Source organism: Leptonychotes weddellii, chromosome 9 (assembly GCF_054177405.1).
Source record: "Leptonychotes weddellii isolate Sample4059 chromosome 9, ASM5417740v2, whole genome shotgun sequence".
In the NCBI taxonomy this organism is placed as follows: domain Eukaryota; kingdom Metazoa; phylum Chordata; class Mammalia; order Carnivora; family Phocidae; genus Leptonychotes; species Leptonychotes weddellii.
Genome location: NC_138377.1, coordinates 87,385,154 through 87,407,039, shown reverse-complemented (window position 1 = coordinate 87,407,039; position 21,886 = coordinate 87,385,154). Strand labels below are relative to the sequence as shown.

Genomic DNA, 21,886 nt, shown 5'->3' with positions numbered 1-21,886 from the left:
AGTCAGGCTTCTGCCTGTCCTCTGGCAGAAATTCGTGGTTCTACACCTGGGGTGGGGGGACTGCAGAAAATATCCCAGGACCTCATCTTTAAGCATAATCACATTAGGAATGGAAATCACCATTGCTCCCCAAACACATTTTGCTTTCAAGAAAGGAAATGAAAAATTATTTTGCTGTCACTTGTGTTGGTTGTGTTGAAGGAAAAAGGGACTCAAGCAAAATTCCTTGTGCTGAGTAGTTGTTAAGAGACATTGTGAATGAAATGCAGTGAGGATTTCTCCTATGACCCGGGCAGCCATCACATCTGCTTTCCAAAGGAACATCAGCAAAGATTAAATTTAGAGAAGGCAGTAGAATGGGAATCAGGATATGGGGGTTCCAGTCCCTCTTCTGCCACTAGCTGGGTGTGTGACCTTGGGCAAGTCATTGGACTCCTTTTGAGACGTTTACTTAGTAACATTTCTCATTTGGGTGGATTATATCTAAGACCTCCTCCAGCTTTGTGAATCTATCTCTTCCTAACCCAAGCAGCCTCCTCTCACTATATTTAGGCCAAGAAAAAGATATTCATTCATTAGTGCATTTTAAAATCGTGCTTTAATAAGATTTGGCTGGTAAAGTATCATCGTGGCATACCTCATAGTTTCACAACAAGATACTAAGCCCAGTGCTTTGGGGGAGGTGGGCAGTTTCCAGTTGTGCTCGGTGTTGACCTTGCATGCGTTTTAAAATGTCTGTTGTAGGACTCTTTTCCACCTAAATTTTCCTTTTTCAGAATGGTGTCTTTCTAGTACATCAGTTGCATGTTCAAGTACTAGACATAATTGGAAAAGGAAACCGCAGTTTCTGAACCCAGAGGATGGACTCTGCATGGGCACAGAGATATGTTGTTGAAATGGTTCTAGAAACATCAACATGCGGGGCACCTGGGTGGCTCAGTTGTTAAGCGTCTGCCTTCTGCTCAGGTCATGATCCCAGGGTCCTGGGATCGAGCCCTGCATCGGGCTCCCTGCTCCGCGGGAAGCCTGCTTCTCCCTCTCCCACTCCCTCTGCTTGTGTTCCCTCTCTCGATGTGTCTCTCTCTGTCAAATAAATAAATAAAATCTTAAAAAAAAAAAGAAACCTCAACATGCACTTGGAGAAGGAGCAAGACAAGGCTATGGTGTCACAGAACTTCCTATAAACTATTGAGCGCCCACTGGTGGCCATGCGTGTTGGATACCCAGTACCTCAGATGAACCGAGTCGCTAGAACTTGTAAACCATTAGGGAAGACATCTTCCATTCAGGTGGCACTAGCTTGTTAACGTGCCATGTTGAAAAGTATTCAGAAGTTCAACTGGAAGATACTGTGATCAGTTATCAATCTGTCAAGGGGCTGGACAGAAGACCTTATCACGAGTGCCCTAGGTTAGCCTGTCTTCAGTGACCGGGAATGATACTGTCATAGACACAGGAACTGAGAGCTCAGGGAGCTGGGAAACTTGCCGGACAGTTAGTGTGAAACTGAGAGCAGAACACTAGCACTCTACCTCTGCTTCCTTTTGCTGCAGAAGAAAATAAGATCGTTAAAGTGATGTCCCCTTATAAAGAAACCCCTCGGCGTAGTCCGTTTGAATAACCAACCCCACTGCATACTCGGTAGTGGTCAGACAGGGACACTGCAGCTCCAGTGTGACTTTCCAGGTTGTAGATTGCTCAGGCGACCTCGGGTGTCTTTATCCAGGGCCCCAGAGGAAAGGGGTTCCTTCTGAACCACTTTTCTCTTAAAAAGGTTTCGCAAGGTACTGTGGCTCTGCAGTCTTTTTAGGTAAGTGAATAACTCCATTATCTTGGTATCGCAGTATCTACCCAGAACCATGTGCTGGATAAACACTGATTGTCATAGCCTCAATCCAGACAAGAAGAAGTAGGAAGTATCTAGCGTTAGTGGCATAGTATTCAGTTCGAGCGGGGGCCTGATTCTCTGGATGGACGAAAATGGTTCTAGGAGTCCAAGGATCTGGCTCCTGGAATTAAAACACACATGGTTTTGGTTTTGGTTGAAAGAATACAAATACATCTAAACATTTATTGAGCAACTACCTTTTCACTGTTCCCTTTCTAGATCCTGGAGATACAAAAACAAAGATGACCTAGTGACATGGTATTTGTCCTTAAGGAGCAAATAGTCTAGGGAGGGACATGGGTAAAATATGACAGGATGATACGATACACAGGTAGAAGTCAGAGAACCAGCAGTTAGCTCTGAAGGGATTTGGGAAAGGCTTTCTCAAGTATTTGAACTGAGTTTTGAAGAATGACCACAATCCTAGTGTTGTGTCAGGTAAAGAAGGGAGGGAAGAACAGCAGGCTCAAATGTCCTTACTCATAACAATTTATAGCATGTTTGGTGTGATTTCAGTAGAGGGGGGCATGAGGGGGAGCTTAGATCCACAGTTTTATATCATTGTGCTCCTCCGTTTAGGGCACACTACGCGCAAGTTTTCTTGTTTTCTCCACAGGCACTCACTCCACTCTGTATCTAGATACAGACATATCCCTGATGGGAAGCACGGTGTTACTTTGCCACGAGCTGTTTTTCACTTACAGCAATGGTATCCTGCTGTAGACGTTATTCCAGCTTAGATACTTGGTGAGGGATGGCCAGAGATGAAACCAGAGAGGCTGGTTGGGACCAGATTAGGAAGGAACCTACCCCTTGGGAAGAAATATGCGTATTTACTTTGGAACAGTACAGGCATCCCCTGGATGGTCATGCAGCAGCGAAGGAAACTGCTCCGGGGCACTTGTCCAGGTCCAGGGCTGAGGGGTGATGGTGCCAGATTGTGTAGGTTTCGAGTCCCAGTTCCACCGCATGCCTAGCTCTGGGTGAGCTCCTCTATATCTCTGATCTTCAACTTCCTCCTCTATAAAACAGGGATAATAATAATGCCTACCACATGTGATCATTTTGAGGATTAAATGAGTTAATACATGGAAAGTGTCTAGAACAGTGCCTGGAACATAGTAAGCACTCACATGTTAACTTCTATTATCATTCTCTTGATTGGTTGGGTTTTCGATCCTGACTTTACAGGCAATGTTCTAATTATATTCTTTCTGTTGCTTTTGGCCTAACCGAACATAGATCTTTAACTTAAAGTTATAGTTTAGCAGAGACGGTGGGTGGGTGGGGGGACCAGTAATGTCAAGAGGAATGGAAAAGCTCTGTAGTTAGCATTTAGAGACCTACGGTCAAGTTTTTGCCCTGTAAATTATTTGCAGTATAAACTTGCACTGGTAACCCGAGCCTTCATTTACACATCTGGAAGGAAAATACCTACATCGCAGGTTTGTGAAATAGTGAAAATGCTCGGTATACCGTGGGCATCTAGTAATGTTACTAATCTGAATTTTTCATTGACTGTGCGTTACGCACGTACTTCGGGTTAAAACAAATTCCTCTCCCAGATTCTCTCTCTGCAGGTAGTTTTCCTCTTCACAGTGTAGTGAGGCGTGTGCTGATGGGCTATGTTAGCAGGGCTCTTGAAGAAGGACTTCCTCATCAGATAGCCCAGTCTTTTCAGCCGTGGGTTCACAGAGCCAGAGCTTTTCCTGATGAAGGCCAGGTCCTGTCATCCACAAGGATGTTCTCCTGGCTTCTGTCAGGCAGGTGTGGCATTTCAGTGGGGTTTCTCTGAGGCACACAAATGACCGGTCTAGCATTTCACAGAATTGGAATATGAAGTATATTATCTTTGAAGCACATTCAGAGTGGGTGTTCCACAAATACTTGGGAACATTGTTGTCTCATCTTGTTACTATGACAGCCTTCTCCTCTACAGAGTAAGAACATGTACTCCAAGGGCAGGCGCTGATTCTTACTTCTTTCTGTCTCACCCCCGTACCTAGCACAGAACCTAACATGTGGTAGGTGCGGAGCGAATGATCGCGGCTAGAGGAAGAGTTAAGGATTTGAAGGGAGACAGAAGATGTGCTGCTTCCCCTTCCCATGCAGCTCTTCGCTGTCCTTCTCTTCCCTCTCTCTTTCCAACTCCTCCCTCCCCATAACCAGTGCTGTGACTCACTTCCTAGCCTTAATTCCCCCTTTTGGAAGATAATACACTATTTCTTTCATGTCCTCTCTTCACAGAAATGAAAGGTGACACATCTTCGTTATAAAGAAATGGCCCCAGCCACTTCTGGAAAAACTCTAGTGGTTAATCAGTTACTTTTAATTTAAATATATATGCTTAATGCTGAATTACATTGTAAAACTCCCGGGCTGATTTATGGTCTCAGTCCACCTTAATTAACATCGATTCTTGGGGAATAGTAAATGGGAATGGCCTTCAATTGAGGCTGAACAATGAACTCTCTGGGTGTTGTCCAATTTGTAACATGATTTACATGGAAGCAAGCCCTTCCTCTCCCAGGGTTATCCCTTTTTCATCTGGTGTGTGGGACAGGTTATATATAATCCATAGATAGGAACATTTGCTGTCAAGTACTCTGGCTGATTTAGAGCCGGTCCACAAAATGGTCACTATTAATAAAGAAGGAGAAAAAACCTAATCTGAGGCTTTGCAGGGATTCCAGGTTCTCGCTATGTGTCATCGCTTGTCCAGTCTGTGGCGTTTTTACGAAGTGGCCATAATGAAAGTCAGATTAAATGCACAGGATATATACATTTAATCAACAGCCATCGGGAGTCTGTGGTGCTGGAAGAGTTAGTTATAAGAGCCCTGTGAATGCAAATTTATTGCAGAAGAATCCGAGGGGTGGGGGAATGAGTGTCTGCTGAATGGTACTACCTGACACGGGACACCAAAAAACCTTCCAGAGTGAGTGATTTAAGCGTAAGGTTTGGCTTGTAAAGCTGCCAGCTGCTGGGTTTCAAAACTTGAAACATTTCCAAAACATTGGATGAGGCACTTTATATGTGCACTAGAGTAAATACTCTGGTTTTACTGCCAATTTAAATGTGCTCAGTTTACAGTAATGAGCTTGTATAGGCATTACCGTGTTTATAGAAAGTGGGACAGGAAGAAATGAACATTAACCATTACCAGTAGCAATTCCCATTGCCTTCTACCACAATGCTGACGGCAAGAAAAGTTTCTTCTAGGTTGGGAATATGTCACAACTGACATTGGTGTGTACTTGGCCTTGATGCCGTGTTGTTTCAACAGAGTAACAAACGCCGTGATCCAACAGGACTCTGATAAGGCCGCTCAGACCGGTTGGCTGTTTCTTACTGTTTTTCCTAAAACAGATGTCAAGAGCCTTCTCAATACGGGAATCATGGGGCAGTAGAGTAGGTAGGACTGATTGTATATAATCGAGTTTGTTTTAGCCAAGTCTGTTCTCTACAAGTGAATCAGTCACGGGAGTGATTTTTTTTTCCTCTCTTTAAAAAATTATTTGGGTGTGTTTTCATGTGCTCCATGGAAGGCGGTGGCCTTTGTCTTTTGGGATGACTGGCACCAGAACCCCCTTAGCCATCTTGGACTGGAGACAGGCAGACATATTTAGCCTGAAAGACATAATTTGCTCAGCCTGGGAAAGGAAGAAAATCTAGAAATCGAAGGAGACCCTAGCAGGCACAATGCCTAGAAGAGAGTAGGTGCTTCGTAAAAACTGTTGAGGGAGATAAGGGAAGGGAAGGAGGGATGGGAGGGTGTTAATAGGAAGAGAGCCTGGAAACCCGTGTCTTAAGAGACTTACCCTCAGGAGTTCAGCTGTGTTTAGACTAGACTTTTTATAACAAAATTGTCCCTACTGATTGCCTGGCACTCCTTGTCTTTATTTCTGTGTTTGTTTGCATGGCTTCTGAGAAACTTTTGGCCCAAGTACACATACTTAGGATAGCAGGATTATGCTACCCAAGAATACCACACTTTCCCTACAGTGTAATCCCTTCTCCATTGTGTGGGCGACTAGCAAAATGCAGACGTTGACCGACACCACGAACATGATCCGTGTCTGCAAAGAGCAGGATTCTGATGACACAAGTCTGTGACTATCACATTGTTCTCCCGCCACGGGCTGTGTATGTTTTCTGGCTGGTCTGGCTTTAATGCTTTTGCTAACTGTATTTTCACAGCAAAAAAGGAAAGAAAGCTAGTTATCCAGTATTGAGTAGTTCAAAATATCGAATCCTGGAACGTTCATAGGAGATGAGGTCTAGCTCTTTCTATTTTCCCTCTTCTACCCTCACCTTTTCCCTCTACTCCCCATTTCTCTTTCTCTTTGGTTCCCTTCTCTGTTCATCATTTCACAGTAAGAAATCCGTAAGGCTTATTTTTCGTAGTCTTTAAAATACAACTGTATTTTTCTTTAAAAAAATTTGTTCTCAACACTATTTCTTCAGTGTTTATTTTCTTTATCTTTTCAGTCTCTTCGTCTTATTTCTTCTGCCATATTTTTCATGCCTTTTTCTCCTTCCATTCTTTTTTTTTATTTTGTTACGTTAGCCACCATACATTGCATCATTAGTTTGTGATGTAGTGTTCCATGATTCATTGTTTGCGTATAACACCCAGTGCTCCATGCAGTATGTGCCCTCTTAAATACCCATCACCAGGCTAACCCATCCCCCCACCGCCCCCTCCCCTCTAGAACCCTCAGTTTGTTTCTCAGAGTCCATAGTCTCTCATGGTTCGTCTCCCTCTCCCGATTTCCCCCTCTTCATTTTTCCCTTCCTACTATCTTCTTCTTCTTCTTCTTTTTTTTAACATTTAATGTATTATTTGTTTCAGGGGTACAGGTCTGTGATTTTCATGCCTTTTAATCACAGCTCTTTCTAAATATTTCAACTTAAAACATTTAAAAGAATCTTTTCTCATGTCTCCCTTCTGTCTGTGACTGTGACAAGCTTGATGAGTCTCTGGCCTAGGTACTCGGTGGGTCTTCGTGGTTTGGGGGCCCTGCTTGCCAGAAGGCACCCTGCTTCCTCTGAAGACAGTCCTGCAGCAGAGGCTGGGGCTGGGGCCCCAGGGCCACTCAACCGCTGGAGTTGCTGGCAGGGTTCGGGGACTCCTGGAGGGAAGGAGAGCAGCTTGACTTCGATTTCTTCCTTCTCTGTCACCCTCCTTAAACCAGCGCATCAGATCATCTTCAAAGAGGAACTGTGAAGTCAAGGAGGAGGGGCTGATCAGGCCAGCCGAATCGTTTTATTAGGGATAGAGTTTCTTTCTTCTACTTTATCTGTTCCCTACCCTGGGTTATACTCCCTCGTTATTTCTTGTTTTCCTGAAGTGTTCTTCTAACATGTCAGCCCGCACCGCTATCTCCCTTCTCTCAGGCGAGCTCCTGCCATGGTTATCTTTACCATTCATCTGGGCACTAAATCATAGAATACTACGTTATTTAACTTTTTGGAAAGTAATTTTGTCTTTGAAACATTATAAGCCCCAGGACAGCAGAGAGCAGAGTACATATCATCTGTGGGTTTTCAGTAGTACCTCCAAACAACTCAGTGTTTAGAATAGGCTTTTTTTTTTTTATTTTTTTAAGATTTAACGTTAGGCAATCTCCACACCCAGCATGGGTCTTGAACCCACAATCCCAAGATCAAGAGTTGCATGCTCCCCTGACTGAGCCTGCCAGGCACCCTTAGAATAGGCTTTTAATAAACGTTTGGCATTTTTTCTGTAAACTCAAATTTCTGTTCAGCTGTTCCCTTCTTAGTTCCAACTCACATTTTTTTTTTTTCCTATCAAACCTGTTTCTACAGAGGAGGGTTGGGAGGGTGAGAGTTTTGCAGGTCCCTCAATTTTGTGAAATGGTTACATTGCACCTAAGAGCCTTAACTCTTCTTTAGACTCTTTCTTAGATTGTTATTTTTAAATTCACATAATTTAAAGGGTTAATAGTTGCTCCCCAGTATTTCCACTTCTAGCATTAAAGTAAATTGTATACTCTAAAGGGACTGTCACAATGCAACTATATCTTGCATGAACTAATGTGTGTGTATAAATATATGCATATAAATTTCATTTTCCAATGATTTGTTGATAATATATTGATCTTGGTGCTTGGGACTTTGCTAAATTATACCTTCAGTATTTTTTTTTGTAGATTTCTTAGGAATTTCTATATAGACAATCATGTCTGAAAAACAAGATGATATTACTTTTTCAGCCTTTTTTGCCTTTCATTTCTTTTTCTTGCTTTATTACATGGTATAACATGAAATATTATTACAATATGAAATCAAAACAACTATGTGCATATATTAATTTTAATGCATTAATTAATTGAAAGAACATTGATCTTAAAATGAATTGGGGGCAGAAGGAAAATGCAAAAGCTGGCTTTCTATAAAATCAAATGCTAATATCAGCTCTAAGAATAGTAAAGTAAACCTCCATCAAACAGCAGCAGAATATACATTCTTCTCAGGTTCACATGGAGCATTCACTAAGATAGGCCACATTCTGGACCATAAAACATACTTTAACAAATTTAAAAGAGCGGAAATCATATAAAAAATACTCTCAGACCACAACAGAATTAAACCATAAATTAATAACAGAAAGATAGCTGGAAAATCCCAAAATATTTGGAGATTAAATAACACATTTCTAAGTAATACATGGATCAAAGAAAAAGTCTCAAGAGAAATTAAAGATATTTTAAATTAAATGAAAATAAAACATCAAAATTTGTGAGATGCAGTGAAAACACTACTTAGAGGAAAAATTATAGCATTGAGTTACATATATACAGAAAATAAGAAATAGTCTAATCCTCTACCTTAGGAAACTAGAAAAAGAAAAGTAATATAAATCTAAAGGAAACAGAAGAAAAATAATAAAAAATTATAGCAGAGATCAGTGAAATTGAAAACAGGAAAACAATAGGGAAAATCAATGAAACCATGGGCTGATTCTTTGAAAAGGTCAATAAAACTGATAAATATCTAGCCTGTCTAACAAAGAGAAAAAGAGAGGAGACATAAATTACTAATATCAGAAATGAAAGAGGGACCATCATGGATGTTAAAAGGATAATAAAGGAATATTGTGAGCAACTATATGCCCACAAATTTGATAACTAATGGGCCAATTTTTTGAAAGACGCATTCTACCAAAACTCACACAAGGAGAAATAGATAACTTCAATAGCCCTATATTTATTAAAGAAATTTAATTTATAGCTAAAAAACAAAACAAAACCAAAAAAAAAAAACCTTCTCACAAAGAAAACTCCAAGCCCAGATACCTTTACTGCTGAATTCAAAATAATGCTACTTCTACACAGACTCTTCCAGAAAATTGAAGAGAAGAGAATACCTTCCATTTTACTCTTTGAGACCAGCGTTACTCAGATACCAATACCAAAGACATTTTTATTTATTTATTTTTTTTATTTTTTATTTTTTTTTAGATTTTATTTATTTAAGAGAGAGAGAGCATGAGAAGGGGGAGGGTCAGAGGGAGAAGCAGACTCCCCGCCGAGCAGGGAGCCCGATGCGGGACTCGATCCCGGGACTCCAGGATCATGACCTGAGCCGAAGGCAGTCGCTCAACCAACTGAGCCACCCAGGCGCCCCCAAAGACATTTTTAAAAATACAGAAATTCTTAAAATCTCAACACCTGTTAAATTGGCACCCACTCCTGAGATATTCATCATTTGTTGCCTGCCCCTCCACAGGCCTTTTGAAAAGAAATTATCCTGACGAAGGACTTGGCCCTTTAATGGCCTCAAACTATACTACATGACTTTCTTCTTCCTGGTTTCATGTATTTGGACCCAGGGACAGTCATGTAATTTACATTTGGAAGCACTTGAAAAAAAATGTGCTGCAACCAATCAGATGCTCTTCTCAGGAGCTTGACCTAAGAGACACACCAAAAAGGAAGAGTTGACAGTGGAAGCTGAGGATGGAACTCCTATTGGTTAACCCTAGATGGGCCCTAAAAATTTAAGAAATCGAATTAGTAATTACCTTTCAAAAAAAAGAACACTGGCCCAGATGGTTTCGTTGGTGACTTCTACCAAACATACCAATTCTCTGCAGTTTTTTTCCCAGAAAATAGGAGCAAAAGGAACACTTCCTAACTCATTTTATATGGCCAGCATTACTCTAATAACTAAACCAGAGAAGACATTTACAGGAAAGGAAAACTACAGACCAATACCTCTTATTAACATAAATGCAAAAACCCTAAAGAATATTGGCACATAAAATCCAACAATATATTATACACCACAACAATGTAGATTTGTTCCAGGTATACAAGACTGGTTCATAATTCAAAAATCGTTTATTACAATTTGTCACATCAACAGGCTAATGAAAAAAATCATATGATAGTATCTATACATTTAGAATTAGCTTTTGACAAAATCTAACACCCATTCATGGTAAAAACTCTCAACAAACTAAAAATAAAGAGGAATTTCTTCAACTCAATGATAAACATCTACATAAACCCTATAGCTAACATCATGCCTAATGATGAGAAATTAGATGCTCTTTGTCTATGATTGGGAACAAGAAACTCCCTTTTGCCACTCCTGTGCAACATTGTGCTGGAAGTCCTAGCTAATACAATTAGACCAGAAAAGGAAATAAAATGTGCAGGAAGAAATAAAACTGTCTCTGTTCATAGATGACGTGATTGTCTAGGTAGAAAATCCCTAAGAATTCACCAAAAACGAAACCCAGAAAAATAAAAAACCCTTCTGGAACTAATAAATGATTGCAAGATATAAGGTTAATGTACAAAAGTCATTTGCTTTTCTATATCTCAGCAATGAATAATTGGAATTTGAAATAAAAAACACAATACCTTTACATTACCACAAAAAAGAGAAATACTTAGGTATAAGTCTAACAAAGTATGTATAAGATTTTTGTAAGGAAAACTCTGATGAAATTAATCAAAGGAGATCTAGATAAATGGAAGGATATTCCATGGATTGGAAGACACAATATTTTTAAGATGTCAGTTCTTTCTAATTTGATTTGTAGATTCATGCAGTCCCAATCAAAATCCTGATAAGTTATTTTGTTGATATCAACAAACTAATTCTAAGGTTTATATAGAGAGGTGAAAGACCCAACAATATTGAAGGAAAAGAAAAAAGTTGTAAGGGGCGCCTGGGTGGCTCAGTCATTAAGCGTCTGCCTTCAGCTCAGGTCATGATCCCAGGGTCCTGGGATCGAGCCCCGCATCAGGCTCCCTGCTCGGCGGGAAGCCTGCTTCTCCCTCTCCCCCTATTTGTGTTCCCTCTCTCGCGGTCTCTCTCTCTCAAATAAATAAATAGTGTCTTAAAAAAAAAAGAAAAGAAAAAGTTGTAGGACCTACAGTACCTAACTTCAGGACTTATTGTGAGGCTATAGTAATCAAGACAGTGTGCTGTTGGCAAAAGAATAGACAAATAGATTAATGGAATAGAGTAGAGAGCCCAAAATTAAGTATACGTAAATATAGTCAACTGATCTTTGACAAAGGAGCAAAGGCAATAATGGACAAAGAATAGTCTTTTTAACAAATTGCACTGGAAAAACTAGACATTCACATGCAAAAAATGAATCTGGACACTTACTTTACACCTTTCACAAAAATTAACTCAAAACTGATCATAGACCTAAATGTAAAATGTAAAACTATAGAACTCCTAAAAGATAACATAGGAGAAAATATAGATGGCCTTGAGTTTGGCAATGAGTTTTTAGATACAACACCAAAAGCATGATCCATGAAAGGAAAAACTGATATATTGGGCTTCCCTAAAAATGAACAACTTTTTTATCCCCTAAGACACTGTGAAAGAGAATGAAAAGACAAGCCACAAACTGGGAGAAAATATTTGCAAAACACATACCTGATGAAGGACTTGTATCCAAAATATACAAACAACTCTCAAAATTCAACACTAAGAAAACAACTCAAACAATGGGCAAAAGATCTAAGACACCTCACCAGAGAAGATATACAGACAGCAAATGAGCATATGAAACAATTTTCAGCATCATATGTCATTAGGGAATTTCAAACTAGGACAACAGGATGCCGCCACACACACATCAGAATGGCTAAAATCCAAAAAACTGACGATACCAAATGTTGATGAGGATGTGAAGCAACAAGAGCTCTCATTCATTGCAGGTGGGAACGCAAAGTGGCACACTCACTTTTGGAAGACAGTTTGACAGTTTCTTATAGATCTAAGAGTAAGATCTTACTATGTGATCCAGCAATCACACTCCTAGGCATTTACTCAAATCAGTTGAAACTTTATGTTCATACAAAAACGTGCACATAATAGCAATTTTATTCATAATTTCCCCACACTAGATGCAATCAAAATATCCTTTAAAAGGTGAATAGATAAACTGTGGAACATCCATACAATGGAATATGATTCAGCCTTAAAAAAATCTTACAAGCCATGAAAAAAATATGAAGGAAATTTAAATGCAGATTGTTAAGTGAAAAAAGCCAGTTTGAAGAGGCTACCTGCTATATGATTCCAATTATGTGACATTCTGGAAAAGGTAAATTGATGGAGACCAAAAAAAAGGTGAATGTTTATCAGGGGTTTATTGGAAGAAGATGAGGTGAGTTGATGGAGCACAGGATTTTTAGGGCAGTGAAGAACCTATTCTGTATTACACTGCAATGGTGGATACATGATATGTATTTTTCGAAACCCATAGAAGTATACAACACAAAGTTACTAGTAAAGCCTAATGTAAACTATAGACTTTAGTTAATAATGTATCAGTACTAGTCCATAAATTGTGACAAATGCACTACTCTAAGATATTAAAAAGATATTAAAGATATTTTTTAGATATTAAAAAAGAAACTGAGGAGGGGAATAGGGACATATGGGACATCTCTGTACTGTATGCTCAGTTTTCTACAAACTCAAAACTGTCCTAAAAATTAAAGTATTAAGTTTTTAAAACCAAAACAACATGTCCAGGCAGATTTGAAAAAGAACAAAGCAAACTTTTAGAAATAAAAATACAGACATTGAAATTAGCAGATTAGACCCAGGTAAAGAGAACTGGATAACAGAACTGAAGAAACAGCCAATTGCAACACAAAGAAAAAAGGAGATGAATGGAAATAATAAAGCATTTTTCAGTAGAAAATGAATGAGTGAATAAATTAAGCTACGCACATACAGGCACACATGCAACTGCACAGTCACCTCTCTACATATGTGTAAATATACACATTGGAATACAAAGAAACCATTAAAAAATGTCTGTAGAATATTGTTAAGTTTTTAAAAGCAAGTTGGCCAGCTCATAGAGATGTGATCTTGTTTTATAAAATTATATATATGTATGGGGCTTAGAGATATGAGTGTGTCAACTTTGGCTATCTGTGGATGATGAAATTTGAGGTGATTTTTTACTTTCTTCTCTGTGTTTTTTTGTATAGTTTGAGTTGTTTAGAAGAATATATCCCACATTGACAAAAACAATAAAGCTATTTTTACATAAAATATTTTAAAAGAGGGAGGATGGAAAATACGAGTAGATAATGGACATTGAGGGTGGACTACAAAGGTGTAACACTTGGAGTTCCAGGAGAGAGTAAAGAGAATGATATTCAAGGAAATGATGATAATTATTAAGAATACTCCAGAACATATGAGACAGAATTTCACACACACTGTGAGCACAGTGCTTAATGACTGAGATAAAGAAATTGATTCTTGGACATATTGTGATGAAACTTAAAAACACCAAGGCAAAGACAAGATCTGAAAAGCAACCAGACAGAAAAGGCAATTCAGAAACAGGAAGTTATAATCAGAGACTTACAGCAGACTTCTTATAAACACCATTGCAGGATAGAAAATATTGGAATAATAAATATACTCAAAATATTGTGAGAAAGTATTTGTCTCTTTAGAATTGTGTAACCTTCTTGGGATACCTTTTGAAAATGAGGGTGCAATAAATATATGTTCAGAATTGAGACTTTATTCCCAATAAATCTTGACTAAATGAAATTCTAAGGAATCATGAGAATGAAATTTTTTTAAAAAATCTTAAATATAAGAAATTGTTTTCTGTGCAGAATAATAATTTTATAATAAATAAACTCCTGGAGGAGAGCAGTTAGATTTAGTGTTCCAAAGCTATTATAATTGTTTGGGAGGAATGTTAAGATAATAAACTTCAAGTTGTTAAATATGCATGATAAAATATCATGGGTGACCCATGAGAGAATGGAAATACAGTATACAACTTCCAAACCAATAAAGTGAGGAAACTGAATTGTAAAACCAACATCAGTAGTTAGTCAACTAAAAAAAGAGGCACGAGAAAACAGGAAGTAAAATAAGCAAGACAGATTGAAAGCATGAAGTCCAAATATCACACAGTATATAACACAATATATAATTACAATAAATACAAATGTATTAAACTTGCCAGTTAAAAGATAGAGATTTTTATATTGACTAAAATAAAATCTAGCCATACGTCATTTAAAGAGACACAGTAAAATAATAAAGACGTAGCTGAGAGTAAAAGGATGGGGAAAGAGCGATCAGGGAAATACTACAGAAATACAGAAAAGCTTAGGTAGCTTTACTAATATTAAACAAAATAGGCTGTAAGGCACAAAGCTTTATTAGTAATGAAGAGGACCACTTCATACTGATAAATGGTTCTGTTTTACCAGATTTAATAGTTATGCACTTATATTTACTAATAAAATAACCTAAAATTTATAAATATAAAAATAATGACCCTAAGGGATATATTGACAAATCCACCACCAAAGCAAGAGATTTCGACATAGCTTTCTAATTATTGTTAAGACAAGCAGATAAAATGTCAGTAACAATTAATTTGTCCTGTTAGTGGTGATGTTAACATCGATTGCTTGATTAAGGTGCCCTCTGCCAAGTTTCTCCAACATAAAGTTCCTGTTTTTCCCTTTGTAATTAATAAGTATCTTGAGGGAATATACTTTGAGATTACAAAAACATCCAGTCTTCCATTATACTTTTATCTTCTGATTTTACCATCCATTGACAATTTTTGCCTCCAGCAATTACTACTGTGGTATTTGACAAATGGTGATTATCTAATTCCATTATTCCTTCACAGCTATTAGTTGGAATTCTACTGTGAAGCAGAGCTTTACCTTATCCCCCACTTACATATTCATTAAAAAATTTGTATCATTATGGGTGCCTCTTTAATTCTATGGGTGATAATCCATTGCTGTCATTATTTATTTTGTTGCTTAAATTATCCCAGTATTGGTCATTGGGAGCCCCTTCACATCAGCTCCTGTGTCTTTTTGGTATGTCTCCACAGGTTTTTGAGTATGTACTTGATTTCCAGCACCACTGAAGGATGATGAGATAGTTGTGATGTATTTATTTATTCATTTCTAGAGAGTTCCATAATTTTTTGTTTTGTTCTTTTTTAGCATGGTTGGAAATAAATGATGAGTGATAATGGGATGATGCCTAGGATGATGAAATAGCAAAATGTTTCAAGATACAGGGGAAGATCACTAAGGTCATATAATGTATCTTAAATTGATAAGATGATCCATGTACCTAAATGAAAACAGTAAGAGAATGAGTGAGTTTTATCCTGTTAAAAAATAATAATTTTTCTCTTTGGAAGACCTCTAAGAATCAATAAAAGTCATGAAATATCAATTCTTACATATAGTTAGAACTGCTCAGTACCGAAGCTAAAAACTAAAATTGGATTAAAAAGGTTAAGAAGTTTCATTCAAATAGTGAATAAAGAGAATACGAAATATGGGCAAGACCCCTCTTCCTTAAGCCTGACAATGCTCTAGAAGCGAAACTGATCTCTTAATTTTTTCCCTTTGTTTCCTCGGAGATCATGCTGAGTTTCAAAGGAGTATGCAAATCTGATGAGCTGGGAACTGTTAGGAAGTTTGTTAAGCGGAATGGAAAGAGAACTAGACCAGGAGTCCAAGAACTATGGATCTCATTCAGGCTTGGACACTAACTAGTTGTGTTTCTTTGTTCTGAGCAATCCTGCAAACTCTGATGTAGTGGAGAGAGCGGTGGACTGACTCAGAGCCACAACAAGAACCTGCTTCATCAGACTCTTAACCTCCCATCCTCTCAACTTTCTCATCTTTAGTAGAGATAATAAAATCCTGCCATTAGGGTTGTTGCAAATATTTAATGAATTACTAGACACTGGAAGACCCTGGGCGGCTGGAACTGCTAGTCATTTTTGCCTGTCCTGTATCTAAAAGTATCTGAGTGTTGCTTGAATAAATGAATACATTACATTAAGTGTGTGTATAAATTATACATTTAAAATGTTATGCAATTACAAGGTCATTGTGTTTATGCTTGTTACATATGAATTAAGTACTTATGCAGTTTTAAGCTTTTTTCCCCTTTATCTTAAAAAGCCTTCAAGGGGCTCCTGGGTGGCTCAGTCAGTTGAGCATCCGACTCTGTGATTTCCACTCAGGTCATGATCTCAGGGTCCTGGGATCGAGCCCGGCATCAGGCTCCATGTTCAGTGTGAAGTCTGCTTAAGATTTTCCCTCTCTTGGGACTCTGGAGAGGCTCAATCAGTTAGGCATCTGCTTTTGGCTCAGGTCATGATCCCAGGGTCCTGGGATTGAGTCCTGCATCCTGTGTAGGGCTCCTTGCCCAGTGGGGAGCCGGCTTCTCCCTCTGCCTGGCACTCCCCCTGCTTGTGCATGTGAGCTCTTGCTCTCTCTCTCTCTGACAAATAAATAAATAAAATCTTTAAAAAAAAAAAGATTGTCCCTCTCCCTCTGCCCCTCACCCCCTTGCCCTAAATAAATAAATAAATAAAATCTTTAAAAAAAACCTTCAGGAAAAGAAGCCTCCTTCAACACAGGCTCATTGTTTTATCAAATCAAGGAAAAATAAAGCTTTGGAATAATCTAGAACCTGATATTTAAAATTGTAGCTCTATCCTCATTAGCCTCATCTGTGACTATTAAAATGGCAGAAAATAACAAATCAGTTTATCATTGTGTTTACTTTAAACTGACTGTTGGCTCATAAGTTCAGAAATTTTCATTGTCAGGCTATAAATTTTATAGAGTAAAATATCTTTGTGTATTCTTTGAGCTTTCACAGTCCAAAAATATTTGTTTGGATTTCTCTCTTTAATATCAATAAAAATTTTTACATTTCTTTGCCTGTATTTTCTCTTTTTCTTCAACTCATTTCTTACAAATTTTCTGAGATAGTAACTTGAGTAATTTTTTAAACTATTAGTCTCTGCCATTTTAATAGAGTCTCCATTTCCTTTATAAGGAAACCAAGGGTCTTAAGAAATCCTTGAGAGACCAGTTTGAAAGATAGGTCTTTTCCGTTTGCTGAGCTGGGTAGCCTACCCAGCAAAAGGAAAGAAATCTAACTTGGATTACACATGAAATTTGTTTAACTCACTGACTAGTTTGTTCAAAGTCATTGCTCAGTTCAGGATCTAACTGTAAATTAAGTGAATGCTTACTGATTCCAGCACCCTTTCAAGTTCCACTGTGAAGGTGCTTATGCCTCTGACAGAGAAACTAGGATAAAGTTCGATGACTATCAGTTTGTTCTATGATTTACTCCTTTTGATATTGGCCAGTTTGGACAATCAGGAAATATTTTCTACAACCTCCATGTATTGTTTGTAGGTATGTGCCACTCTGTCCTTCTATCTTTGTTTGACTCTCTCACTGGTTGGCAGGTTCACTCAAGGTAAGAACTACATTTCAGTTTGCATAACCTTGAGGTAAAAATAGCATAGAAGAAATTCCTGAATTCCAGGAGAGTCTGGACTGCGTACTATTTGAGGGTCTCTTGCAATGCTTCAAATTCTGTACTTTGCTTATAGGCCAGCAAGCACAGAGAACAAATATTACTACCATGGTACTTCCATAATACTTGGCCATTGGTTGGCTTCCTATCACCCATCTCACCGATCCCCGTCTGTTGTCTGCTCCCTTAGATTTTTATTAACAACGAGTGGCAGAACTCAGAGAGCGGGAGAGCGTTCCCTGTCTATAATCCAGCCACAGGAGAGCAGGTGTGTGAAGTCCAAGAAGCAGACAAGGTATGTCCTTTTTAGCAAAATGTTCCCTATGAAATAACTGCCTTCAGACAACGGAGCACTAAGCTTATGCTCTCTAGACACCAGCACTGACGTTCATTCCTCACCTTTTCCCTGAAAGCAAGTGGTTCTTCCTTTATTTGGAGCGTGGTGTCTCCTCAGTTGTGCCTCTTCCTCTCTCTCAAACAGGCAGACATAGACAAAGCAGTGCAGGCGGCCCGCCTGGCTTTCTCTCTTGGTTCAGTGTGGAGAAGGATGGATGCTTCTGAAAGAGGCCGTCTGTTGGAGAAGCTTGCAGACTTGGTGGAACGAGACAGGGCAGTTCTTGCAGTAAGTAGCCTAAAACAAACACATTAAGTCTTTACTCTAAATTTACTATTCCACTGAAATGCAGATTCCTTAGTCTTTCTGAAAATGTGATGTGAAGCCGACCTGGGGAACAAGGTGAGAAGTCCATAATACACAGGAAAAATGAGAGGGGTAAGCTTTTGGGATCAGATGGGGAAGTGCAAGACCAGCTGAGTGTCTCTTCTTACTGAATTTTGAAGAACAAAACCATAGCTGCCCATGACTGGTAAGGACCTCCCTGCCTTCCTTCCCAACCGTATCCCACCCTCGACAAAAAACACAAAACAAAAACAGTTAAGCAGCAGGAAAGTCACCATGAAGCCTGTGGAAAAGCAATCCCAAATGATTCATTTGAGAATCAAATAAGATTTTTTTTTTTTTTTTTTTACCTCCCCAGAGTTAACCTCTCCTGACTAAATAGAGTCCTTCAGAAGCAGAGGGCCTCTCATACACGTCTGCTCCCTTTGTTCTTCTGCCACTTTCTAGAACCAGTAAAAAGGAGAGATAGTCTGGGACAGCAAACGTTCTTTCACTAAAGTGTTTTCTCACCTAAGGAACTTCCTCTCTCTTAGTGGTTTCTGTGTTTGTTTGTTTTTGCTCTTTTTAAAATCAAAGTTGATTTCTTAGAGAATATAAACTGCCTGGAAACCAGAACCATTTGGGACTGTCTGTCGTACACCAGGGATCTCCACCTCGATCACCCACAGGCGATCCATTAATGTTGAGGACGTCCTTGTTCAGTCAGGCATTCGAATCACGAACGCTGTATCCTCCCCTCTGCGCAGAAGCAGGACACGATTGGGCTTGCTCTGGGCTTGGGGAGCACGAGTGTCCTTCCTCACTGTCCCGTCCACCGTAGCTCTTCCCTCCAACCGTCCCCTCAGGGATCTGTTCCCAGGATGGGAACACAAATGAATCGCGGAACTCTGACCGTATGTAACATTTACTTTTCTATAAAAACATTTTCTAATCTGGTACTTCAAGGAAAACTCCCAATGAGGTGTTTACGTGTTTTGTGAAAAAGGCGTTCCATGGTGACGTAGCTCCTTCTCAGATATTCCCAAGACACCGAGCATATGAGAGACCCTGAAAAGCCCTGTTCAGTCTTTCTCAAACTTAAGCCTCAACGCTATTTTTTGTCTAATCTGTCAATATTGTGCAAAACTGAATTCTTCGGAACACTTGAGGGGAATGCCGGTCTAGATGCTTATCTTTTCACTGGATTATAATTTCTTTGCGAGTGAAAACTGTATTTTACTTCTTTTTTTTGTGATCCCAGCACAGTTCCTTGCACAGAAACGGTTGGGGGGGAGGGGAAGCACATTGATGGTCTGTAAGTGTCTGTTTCATTGAGTGAAATCTACACAATATTTACAACATTCCACTAACAGTGTGTACTAGATAATGATATAGTTCATTTCTGCAGTTATATTTTCATGTCATAATATTCAAATGCGATCCTTTTTCTGACATTCTGTCTCACTGTGATCCATTCCTTTTTGTCCTTACACCTAAATGAGATTTCTCCTTTTAAACACTCCCGAGCCATAGGAGGAGTAAGTTTTAACAAGAGATAGCCTCTGGAATATAGAGGAGCTCCTGACCAGAGAGCAAAGTTAATACCTCATCCAAGTACACATAATTAATTGAAAATAAACACAGGTGAATTTGGCCGGTGTCAGCAGCTCATTGGGACCATATAGGTGGCCCAGATTCTGGTTATTGACTCTGCTTCACTCAGTGCTGTGTAGACTTTGGCCGTGTGCTGGCTGCATGGAGAATGTAGTGCCCATCTCACGAGTATATAAACATCCTAAAAAGTTTGGGGAGATAATTTGATTCCCTTTAATAAAGAAGAACCAATATACAGTGATAAACAATGTGATCTTTTAAAATGAGTCCCATCTTCTACACAAAGTGGGTAAATTGCACCATAAGTAATTGTATTTTTATGTCATCGAATGGAGAATATTTCCATTTTACTTTTGTCAGCACTCAAGTCGTTCTTACACCAGTATGTTATAAAATGTGCTTATAGAGAAGGACGTGAGATTATAAACATATGTATTTGCTTATTTAATTTGTTAAACTTGTAACACCTTTGATATTTCTCAAGTTGAAATACTCGTTTCTCATTTCAGTGTGTCCATTTGGATTTTTTAGTTGTTGCTACAGATTTAAGCAGTTTACAGAATATGTCATTCAAACAGTAACATTTATAATCTAGAACTGCTCAATATGTCTATTTTTATTAAATGGACCAGATACTTCCCTATTAATAGGTAATGGTTGTTAACATAAATATTTACAAAAAACCAGCCCTGAAGTTGTTAAAGTGTGAGCTTCCCTAGAGGAGATCTTGTTTATTTGATGGTAATAAATAAACTCGCTGTGCACTGTGGATATTCCATTTCTCAGCAGGGGTCTTGGCAGCAGTGGAAAATGTTTTATATTCTCGTCAGTCGCATAAAAGCCCATGTCCCCGCTTCTCTTTATGGATTCAGGCTCCAAAAAATCCCCACGCAGCTCTGATCATTAATACAACAGAAGCTGGTTTGACAGGCAGAACATTTCTTTATCATCAGTTGAAGAAATGTCATGTTTATGTGTTATTGCGGTAGTGGTTCCTGGAGACACCCAGGCACAAGAACATGCGCATGAGTAGTCATCGTGGCTTTACTAGAAGCTAAACTAAACTGGCGGTGCTAAAAATCTATTTATTGGGGAAGTCAGAGTTGACCAGGTGTGCATCATTATTCATATTCATTCATAGCCTCTCTCTTCCTTTTTTTCTTCTGCTCCAGAAATTATTTAGTATATCACTAGAAAGCTCTCTTCATTTCTTTTCCTACAGACCATGGAATCCCTAAATGGTGGCAAACCGTTCCTGCAAGCTTTTTACGTGGATTTGCAGGGGGTCATCAAAACCCTTCGGTATTACGCAGGCTGGGCTGATAAAATTCACGGGATGACCATTCCTGTAGGTACGTGAAATTCGAGTACGTTGAAAGGGAAACGTGAAGCTCCACCAGAAACACACTTTCACCATCAAACACAAACGGCAGTCACAGAGCAGACGGGAGCACACTCACAGCAGCTGGAACTGAAGAGCCGAACAGAGCACATCACTAACTCTGACAGCATCCCTGTTTCTGTATGTGGACAGTCCCCACATAAGTGCAGTGGCAAACAAGACCAGGACCAAAGGCCCTGGGTTTTTTGGCACCCCCCCCCCGCCATTTCACTATTATTAAAACAAATATGTTTTGGGCATTTAAATATCTTCTCTTATGATTTATAAACATCTTGAGAAATAAGATGAAATATCAGGCTGGACACATAGGTTTGGTTTGGCCTAACCATGTCTTAGTGTTTTTTGCTTTCTTAGAGGAGAGAAGACCCTGATTCGATAAAGATTTCCTGGAGTCTCTGATGTTAGATGCTTATTTTACTTTATCTGGCAAGGGGTGGTTGGTGCA

At 39.0% G+C, this 21,886-nt stretch overlaps 1 protein-coding gene across 1 annotated transcript in view; it reads left to right on the top strand.

The window, feature by feature from the left end:
• Nucleotides 1-21,886, top strand: part of ALDH1A2 (aldehyde dehydrogenase 1 family member A2) — a 92,396-nt gene that overhangs the window by 21,505 nt on the left and 49,005 nt on the right. The window contains exons 2-4 of the mRNA XM_006744122.3: nucleotides 17,958-18,062; nucleotides 18,249-18,389; nucleotides 21,262-21,391. Of these exons, the coding sequence (XP_006744185.1) occupies nucleotides 17,958-18,062; nucleotides 18,249-18,389; nucleotides 21,262-21,391 (376 nt within the window). The remainder of the gene's footprint in view (nucleotides 1-17,957; nucleotides 18,063-18,248; nucleotides 18,390-21,261; nucleotides 21,392-21,886) is intronic.